Here is a 10,144-nt window from a genome sequence, read left to right on the forward strand (position 1 = left end):
TACCCATGCTGGGTGAGAGAAATATCTTGGCAAAAGACAACTTTTCCCATTTTTTTATACAAAGTTGGCATTTGACAAAGATATTTCTCTCACCCAGCATGGGTATATGTAAAATGACACCCCAAAACACATTCCCCAACTTCTCCTGAGTACGGCGATACCAGATGTGTGACACTTTTTTGCAGCCTAGATGCGCAAAGGGGCCCAAATTCCTTTTAGGAGGGCATTTTTAGACATTTGGATACCAGACTTCTTCTCACGCTTTGGGGCCCCTAGAATGCCAGGGCAGTATAAATACCCCACATGTGACCCCATTTTGGAAATAAGACACCCCAAGGTATTCAATGAGGGGCATGGCGAGTTCATAGAAATTTTTTTTTTTTGGCACAAGTTAGCGGAAATTGATATTTTTAATTTTTTTCTCACAAAGTCTCCCGTTCCGCTAACTTGGGACAAAAATTTCAATCTTTCATGGACTCAATATGCCCCTCACGGAATACCTGGGGGTGTCTTCTTTCTGAAATGGGGTCACATGTGGGGTATTTATACTGCCCTGGCATTCTAGGGGCCCTAAAGCGTGAGAAGAAGTCTGGAATATAAATGTCTAAAAAATTTTACGCATTTGGATTCCGTGAGGGGTATAGTGAGTTCATGTGAGATTAAATTTTTTGACACAAGTTAGTGGAATATGAGACTTTGTAAGAAAAAAAAATAATAATTCCGCTAACTTGGGCCAAAAAAATGTCTGAATGGAGCCTTACAGAGGGTGATCAATGACAGGGGGGGTGATCAATGACAGGGGGGGGGTGATCAATGACAGGGGGGGGTGATCAATGACAGGGGGGGGTGATCAATGACAGGGGGGGGGTGATCAATGACAGGGGGGGGGTGATCAATGACAGGGGGGGGGTGATCAATGACAGGGGGGGGGGGGGGATCAATGACAGGGGGGGGGGGATCAATGACAGGGGGGGGTGATCAATGACAGGGGGGGGTGATCAATGACAGGGAGGGGTGATCAATGACAGGGGGGGGTGATCAATGACAGGGGGGGGTGATCAATGACAGGGGGGGGTGATCAATGACAGGGGGGGGGTGATCAATGACAGGGGGGGGGTGATCAATGACAGGGGGGGGGGTGATCAATGACAGGGGGGGGTGATCAATGACAGGGGGGGGGTGAGCAATGACAGGGGGGGGGGTGATCAATGACAGGGGGGGGGTGATCAATGACAGGGGGGGGTGATCAATGACAGGGGGGGGTGATCAATGACAGGGGGGGGTGATCAATGACAGGGGGGGGTGATCAATGACAGGGGGGGGGGGATCAATGACAGGGGGGGGGTGATCAAGGACAGGGGGGGGGTGATCAATGACAGGGGGGGGGTGATCAATGACAGGGGGGGGGTGATCAATGACAGGGGGGGGGGTGATCAATGACAGGGGGGGGTGATCAATGACAGGGGGGGGGGTGATCAATGACAGGGGGGGGGGTGATCAATGACAGGGGGGGGGTGATCAATGACAGGGGGGGGTGATCAATGACAGGGGGGGGGGAGCAATGACAGGGGGGGGTGATCAATGACAGGGGGGGGTGATCAATGACAGGGGGGGGTGATCAATGACAGGGGGGGGTGATCAATGACAGGGGGGGGTGATCAATGACAGGGGGGGGTGATCAATGACAGGGGGGTGATCAGGGAGTCTATATGGGGTGATCACCACAGTCATTGATCATGCCCCTGTAAGGCTTCATTCAGACGTCCGGATGCGTTTTGCGGATCCGATCCATCTATCAGTGCATCCGTAAAAATCATGCGGACATCTGAATGGAGCTTTACAGGGGGGTAATCAATGACAGGGGGGTGATCACCACAGTCATTGATCATGCCCCTGTAAGGCTTCATTCAGACGTCCGGATGCGTTTTGCGGATCGGATCCATCTATCAGTGCATCCGTAAAAATCATGCGGACATCTGAATGGAGCTTTACAGGGGGGTGATCAGGGAGTCAATATGGGGTGATCACCACAGTCATTGATCATGCCCCTGTAAGGCTTCATTCAGACGTCCGGATGCGTTTTGCGGATCGGATCCATCTATCAGTGCATCCGTAAAAATCATGCGGACATCTGAATGGAGCTTTACAGGGGGGTGATCAGGGAGTCTATATGGGGTGATCACCACAGTCATTGATCATGCCCCTGTAAGGCTTCATTCAGACGTCCGGATGCGTTTTGCGGATCCGATCCATCTATCAGTGCATCCGTAAAAATCATGCGGACATCTGAATGGAGCTTTACAGGGGGGTAATCAATGACAGGGGGGTGATCAGGGAGTCTATATGGGGTGATCACCACAGTCATTGATCACGCCCCTGTAAGGCTTCATTCAGACGTCCGGATGCGTTTTGCGGATCCGATCCATCTATCAGTGGATCCGTAAAAATCATGCGGACGTCTGAATGGAGCTTTACAGGGGGTAATCAATGACAGGGGGGTAATCAATGACAGGGGGGTAATCAATGACAGGGGGGTGATCAGGGAGTCTATATGGGGTGATCAGGGGTGATCAGGGGCTAATAAGGGGTTAATAAGTGACGGGGGAAGGGGGGTGTAGTGTAGTGTAGTGGTGCTTGGTGCTACTTTACTGAGCTACCTGTGTCCTCTGGTGGTCGATCCAAACAAAGGGGACCACCAGAGGACCAGGTAGCAGGTATATTAGACGCTGTTATCAAAACAGCGTCTAATATACCTGTAAGGGGTTAAAAAAAAAACACATCTCCAGCCTGCCAGCGAACGATCGCCGCTGGCAGGCTGGAGATCAACTCTCTTACCTTCCGTTCCTGTGAGCGCGCGCGCCTGTGTGCGCGCGTTCACAGGAAATCTCGGCCATCGCGAGATGACGCATATATGCGTGACTCTGCGCAGGGCTGCCACCTCCGGAACGCGATCCTGCGTTAGGCGGTCCGGAGGTGGTTAAAGGGTTTCTGTCACCCCACAAAACTCTTTTTTTTTTTTTGGATAGTTAGATTCCTCATAGCGCGATATAGGAGAATATAATAGTCTTACTTACTTTCATGCGGCCGATTCTTTATAAAACGAAGTTTTATAATATGTAAATGAGGGCTCTACCAGCAAGTAGGGAGCAATCCGCCCCCTCGCCGTGTTGATTGACAGGGCCAGCCGGGATCTCCTCCTCCGACCGGCCCTGTCAGTAATTCAAAAATCGCGCGCCTCTGGTCATTCGGCGCAGGCGCTCTGAGATGAGGAGGCTCGTCTCCTCAGCACTCCCTCAGTGCGCCTGCGCCGATGACGTCTTCTCTTTCGGTGATGTCATCGGCGCAGGCGCACTGAGGAGACGAGCCTCCTCATCTCAGAGCGCCTGCGCCGAATGACCAGAGGCGCGCGATTTTTGAATTACTGACAGGGCCGGCCGGAGGAGGAGATCACGGCTGGCCCTGTCAATCAACACGGCGAGGGGGCGGATTGCTGCTGCGGCTACCAGCAAGTAGACGCCCTACTTGCTGGTAGAGCCCTCATTTACATATTATAAAACTTCATTTTATAAAGAATCGGCCGCATGAAAGTAAGTAAGACTATTATATTCTCCTATATCGCCCTATAAGGAATCTAACTATCCAAAAAAAAATAATATGAGTTTTGTGGGGTGACAGAAACCCTTTAACTTTTTTTTTTTTTAAATAGAGGATAACTTGAATATCTAGTTTCATATCAAGCATTTATTCATAAATATGCTCCAAAACATGCTTCAAAAACCACAGCAAAACAGCATGTGAAGCCGGTCTTACTTAGAACAGCTTTCTTTTAGGGCTACAAAAATAAACGCTTCAAAATACAATACTCACAAAAAGTTAGGGATATTTGGCTTGTGGGTGAAATTTCAGGATGAACCTAAAATGCACTCTAACCTTTATAGGTGAACTTAATGTGACCTTCTCTAAACATTTGTATGCACATATCCAACTGTTCAATGTTTCAGTACTTTTATCACAACTTGCTGTTCTCTAACAAGGAGCTTAACGGCAAAATTTACAACAGGTGTTTGATCCGTGAATCACCCAATAAATTTCCTGGTTCAGTTAGAATAGGTATTTAAACAGTCCTCCTCATCATACTGTTCACATTTTGACATCATGAGACCAAGATGACACCTAATAATTTATCAACAGTACCTTGCTATTGCAAGGCTTCAAGCAGGATGTTCTCAGACAGTAGTGGCCACTGAGCTCAGAGTGTCACAGAGTGTCATCAGCAGGTTGTAACAGAGATGCAAAGAGACTGAAAGAGTCACAGAAAGGTATAGAAGTGGATGTCCTTTGGCCACATCCCACACTGATGACCGCTTCATTGTAAACAATGCCCAGCGGAACTGGATGATGAATGCTGCACAACTCCAGGCACATTTAAGGGAGGTGAGAAGCACCCAAATGTCACGTCAGACCATTTGAAACCATTTACATCAGTGTGGTCTGCATGCTAGATGACCTGCAAGGGTACCAGACCACACCACCAGACACAAGTGTCACCGTCTTGCATGGGCCAGGGAGCATCTACGCTGGACGAGGGACCAGTGGGCCTCAGTGCTGTTCACTGATGAGTCAATTCACGCTGAGCAGAAATGATGGCCGCCAACAATGTTGGAGACGTCAAGGAGAGCACTACGCATCAGCCACTGTTTGGTGGTGGTGTTAGTGTGGGCAGTAGGGCTGCAGTAAACAATTATTTTAGAAATAGAGTATTCTATTGATTATTTTTTACGATTAACCGAGTAGTCTAATAAGAAAAAATGAATTGATTGTTTACCTTTATAAAAACTCATTAGATCCCCTGCCATCAGTCCCCAACAGCCTTTGTTTCCCCCTGTGCGATCAGCCCAAGTGCAGCATCCGTTCCCGCCAGTGTCACCAGCTCCGTGCCCCCCTCCCCAGTGTCACCAGCTCCGTGCCCCCCTCCCCAGTGTCACCAGCTCCGTGCCCCCCTCCCCAGTGTCACCAGCTCCGTGCCCCCCTCCCCAGTGCCACCAGCTCCGTGCCCCCCTCCCCAGTGCCACCAGCTCCGTGCCCCCCTCCCCAGTGCCACCAGCTCCGTGCCCCCCTCCCCAGTGCCACCAGCTCCGTGCCCCCCTCCCCAGTGCCACCAGCTCCGTGCCCCCCTCCCCAGTGCCACCAGCTCCGTGCCCCCCTCCCCAGTGCCACCAGCTCCGTGCCCCCCTCCCCAGTGCCACCAGCTCCCCCTCCTAGTCATGACCCCAGCAACAGTACTTACCTTTCCACGGAGCAGTAAGTAATAGCAAGCGCTTCACTCCTGCTCCGTGGTCACATGACACAAATGAATTTGCATTGAGGATTTTTGGGTGTCGAATTACTCTATTCAATCGAGTAATCGTTTCAGCCCTAGTGGGCAGATGTGTCTAGTTAATACAGAACTGCCCTACACTTTGTGAATGGTACAGTGACAAGCCCATACTACTTGAATAACATAATTGATCCAGTCATTGTACATCTGCATAAACAACACCGGCCTAATTTCATCTTCATGGACGACAATGCGCTTGCTCATCGAGGTTGCATCATTATGGAATGGCTGCTGGAGACTGGGGTACTTCAAATGGAGTGGCCTGCACTTTCTTCAGATCTGAATCCTATAGAAAACCTATGGGACCAGCTGAGTAGCTGTGTAGAGGCTCGCAACTCTGTACCTCAGAACCTCAATGACCTGAGGGCCGCCCTTCAAGAAGAGTGGGATGCTGTGCCTCAGCAGACAATAAGTCGACTTGTGAACAGCATGAGACATCGTTGTCAAGCTGTAATGGATGCTCAAGGCTACATGACAAGTTATTGAGATACTGACATTTGTTGAGGGGGTATACCCACCACTGTTGGCTTTTGTCTCAATAAATTGTTTGAGATGAGGAAATCACCATTGCATGCTTCTACTTAAATTCCTGACTTTTATGATATCACTGTAGTGTGAACTTTTTATGTTTTCCATAAATTTCACCCAAAAGTCAAATATCCGTATCTTTTTGTGAGTAGTGTATTTCCAAAAAGTAAAAAAAGAAAAGTAGAATACAGAGTATTTACATACCATACGATGGTCCAGGACCCCAAAAGGAAGAGGAGAATGGTTGTTGTCTTGGCTGTACAGACTCTTGCTTACCACTTGGATGTGTGCCTGCTGCCTCATCTGCTCTGCAGACTTCACCCCAAAGCAGATGTGGCTTCTAGAGAAGTATGGGAGGAAGAAAAACAGAAACAGTCACTTCTTGGCAAAAGTTTTTAAAAAGAAGACAGTAATATATATATAAAATATTAAACCTTTGTGATCAGGAATCTTTTAAAAAGTGAATATTTGTCTTATTTTGAAATCCATCTTTTCTTTTTGTAGGCCTTTCTAATGGCACTAAATGGAGCCATTATCTTTATTGTCATTAAATAGGTTGACCCAGGTGCGTGTCCCACCTCCGAGACCCATTCCTACCTAAAAACAAGGCCCCATCAGGAACTCACGCCTCACATGCACGCTTTTCTCCCGTCACTGTTATGCGATTTATGAAAATAACCCAGTAAACCCGGTTCTGGAGACAGAAGTGGGTCCCAGAGGCGAGACCCACATCTACCAGACATTAATAAAATATCATGTGTCTATGTCATAAATTTCTAGATAGGATAACCCCATTAAATGAAGATGGACAGTTGTACCACAAGTCCCAGAGAAGCTAGTTATTATAGCTGACGACCATTGGGGATAAAACATGAGAAATCTGCCAGTGATTAGGATATAAAGGGGTACTCCTCCCATCTCATTAAATAATGGTACATTGCTAGGATATTCCATCACTTTATGATTGGTGGGGGGTCTGGACTCCCACCAGTCCTCAGGATTAAAGGGTCTGCAGTGCCAATTCTGCATAGTCTCCATAAGTCTCGAGATCTGTTGTGGTTCCAGAGGTTTCATCTACAATTATTATTTTCTAGACGCATGCCTTTGCTTTGAGCTAGATACCCTATATTGTGTGCGCTGGATTACCTGTGATTGCACTGCTGCCTACCTGAAATCTCCATGCTCATGTGGAGGTAAGGCCAGGTTCAGTCAGAAGAACAAAAAAAAAAAAAAAAAGGATCCTGTTAAAAATAATTGATCTTGAACATCCATTATGCACATTTGGAATCCATTTCAGTCAGGACTTTTTTTTTCCCCATCTAAAAAATGGATCTCAGACAGAAATGGCTAAAAAAGGATGCAAATGTGCATAACAGACGCTTAAAGGGCTTCTGTCACCCCACTAAAGTCATTATATTTTTTTTTGGCAACTTAAATTCCTTATAATGCGATATCAATATATAGTGCTCTTACTCATTTTGGTTCAGCAGTTTCTTCAAAAAACAGACTTTTATAATATGTAAATTACCCCTCTACCAGCAAGTAGGGCGGCTACTTGCTGGTAGCAGCTGCATCCTCCTCTCATAAAGTCGCCCCCTCCTCATGTTGATTGACAGGGCCAGCGATCGTCCTCTGGCTGGCCCAGTCTGCGTTCAAAATCTAGCGCCTGCTCCGTACCTGTCTTCAGTCAGCGCAGGCGCACTGAGAGGACGACGCTCGCTCGGCCGCTCCATCCTCAGTGCGCCTGCGCCGGGTGTAGATGTGACGTCATCAGCGCAGGCGCACTGAGGAAGGAGTGGCCGAGCGAGCGTCCTCCTCTCAGTGCGCCTGCGCCGATTGAAGACAGGTACGGCGCATGCGCCAGATTTTGAACGATCGCGTCCGCTGGCCCTGTCAATCAACATGAGGAGGGGGCGTCTTTATGAGAGGAGGATGCGGCTGCTACCAGCAAGTAGCCGCCCTACTTGCTGGTAGAGAGGTAATTTACATATTATAAAAGTCCGTTTTTTGAAGAAACTGCTGAACCAAAACGAGTAAGCATTAAATATTGATAGATCGCATTATGAGGAATTTAAGTTGTCAAAAAAAAAAAAAAATTACTTTAGTGGAGTGACAGAAGCTCTTTAAGATCAATTTTTTTTTTAATCAGATACTTTTTTTCTGTTCTTCTGACGGATCAGAAGAATGAAAAATGAAACGGTGATGTGAAGCCAACCTACGCGGGGCACTTTTCAGTACTACAGACGTTGTAACGTACTTGTGCCACCATGTAGTTCAGGGGCATACGACCAGGGGTTGTTCAGATCTGGAGGAAACTTACTCATCTTTACCACAGCTTCACTGCTATGTAACTGTTCACACCTAAACATATCCTATAAATGACATTACAACTACAACTCCCAGTAGCTGTTCATAGCACATGTGAAGCACATTGCAGCCCATACTGTCACACTTCGTCTTCATGACGCCCCGAGTCCGACCCACTCTCACAAGAACTATATGAAATGCAGCCATTCTCGTCACGTTCCGCACAATGTGCGCCTGCGCGCTCCAGCAGCACACACGAGCACTCACATCTTCTTGGCCACATCGGTTTCTCTAAACTGGTCCTTCATTGCGCCGCTCTGAGCTATCCGCCACGCGTGAACCGTAACCGTGCACCGGCACTCAGCGCTGCATGCTGCATATATAACTTCCGGGAGATCTTTCACCTCACCATAGAATTCTGGATGTGCGGAAGGACAGGCTGAGAGCTGCAGATGGAAACAGCGCCACAGCCTGACCAATATCTAGACTGCAGTTTACCAGAGCTGTACAGTTTAGACAATCATCTTATCACTATGTGTGTGTGGTAGTTATCCTCCTTGCTCTTGAAGCTGGGCTTGGGATATAGTGGGGTTGTGCAGGGGTTTATAGTGATCACCTATTCTCAGGATTGATCATCAATATAAAAGCCCTGCACAACCCCTTTAACTGGGGATAAAAACCAGCCCTGGAAAAAGTTGCATACCAGCCCCACAGCATTGCGTCATTATTTACTTGTTTATAATAGGAGAAAGCATTCATTTTAAAACACGTGTGTAAACACGAATATGAACTTTGCCCCACGATAGCTCTTTTGTAGAACCCCCATTGTTCATATTATCACAGTGTTTTCCCAACCAGGATGCCTCAAACTGTTGCAAAACTACAACTACAACTTGCGAAGTGAGGTCACGGTTATGGGCAATCGAGGGTTACTCACTGTTTGGAGGAGAACCCTGGGCAGACATGCGGCAGTGAAGGAGAGGCTGACACAAAGTTCCTCTGGGGCACACTCAGTATGTAGGGACCAGGCCTGATGGTGGATGAGGTGCCCTGGATGTTGCAGGTGTTTTGAGTGCCTGGGGCAAGGTTAGGGTTGCCACCTTTTCTTCAAGCCAAACCCGAACAGAAGGGAGGGAGGGCCCCCTTCCAGGCCCCACCTCCAGCCACGCCCATGTCCCGCCTCCAACCATGTCCCGTCTCCACCCTTGGTCGCTGTCGCACCGCGATCGTTACGCCCCTGATCCCACGCCTGCGCCGTCCCGTTTAGTATTCGGCGCAGGCGCGGGATTTACGGGACGAAGAGGAGAACTCGGACGTCAATCAACTGGACATGGGCGTGCCACTGCCAAAGGGTGAATAGACGGAGCCTCTAGGTGCTGCAGGAACGCCCTCATAGCACCTAGAGGCTCATTAGCATATGATAAGTCTTTATTTTAAACTGCTGACATCAGCACATCGCTAATGTCAGTCAGCTACATAACATAACGTTTTTTCTGATGATTGACAGATTCAGAAACCTGTTTAAAGGGCTTCTGTCACTCCACTAAACTCTTTTTTTTTTTTTTTTCGGCTTCTTATAATCCCTATACTGCGATATATGAATACATAATGTTATTAGTCATTTTGGTTCAGTAGATAATGAATAAAACAGATTTTTATAATATGTAAATTACCTGTCTACCAGCAGGCAGGGCGGTTACTTGCTGTTAGCATCCGCATCCTCCTATCATAATGACGCCCCCTCCTCATGTTGATTGACAGGGCCAGCGAACGCGATCGTCCTCTGGCTGGCCCTGTCTGCTATCAAGTTATTGCGCCTGCGCCGTAGCGGTCTTCAGTCGGCACAGGCGCACTGAGAGGAGGACGCTCGCTCGGCCGCTCCTTCCTCAGTGCGCCTACACCAATGACGTCACATCTACACCCGGCGCAGGC

At 48.2% G+C, this 10,144-nt stretch overlaps 1 protein-coding gene across 1 annotated transcript in view; it reads right to left on the bottom strand.

The window, feature by feature from the left end:
- The window catches only part of POLR3A (RNA polymerase III subunit A), a 213,282-nt gene extending 204,683 nt beyond the window's left edge, over nt 1–8,599 (bottom strand). Inside the window, exons 1-2 of the mRNA XM_040435415.1 lie at nt 8,480–8,599; nt 6,110–6,245 (exon numbers count right to left, since the gene is read on the bottom strand). Of these exons, the coding sequence (XP_040291349.1) occupies nt 6,110–6,245; nt 8,480–8,520 (177 nt within the window). The 5' untranslated portion in view covers nt 8,521–8,599. The remainder of the gene's footprint in view (nt 1–6,109; nt 6,246–8,479) is intronic.
- Nucleotides 8,600–10,144: the final 1,545 nt, after the last annotated feature.

The sequence above is a fragment of the Bufo bufo genome, chromosome 6 (genome assembly GCF_905171765.1).
Source record: "Bufo bufo chromosome 6, aBufBuf1.1, whole genome shotgun sequence".
Lineage (NCBI taxonomy): Eukaryota > Metazoa > Chordata > Amphibia > Anura > Bufonidae > Bufo > Bufo bufo.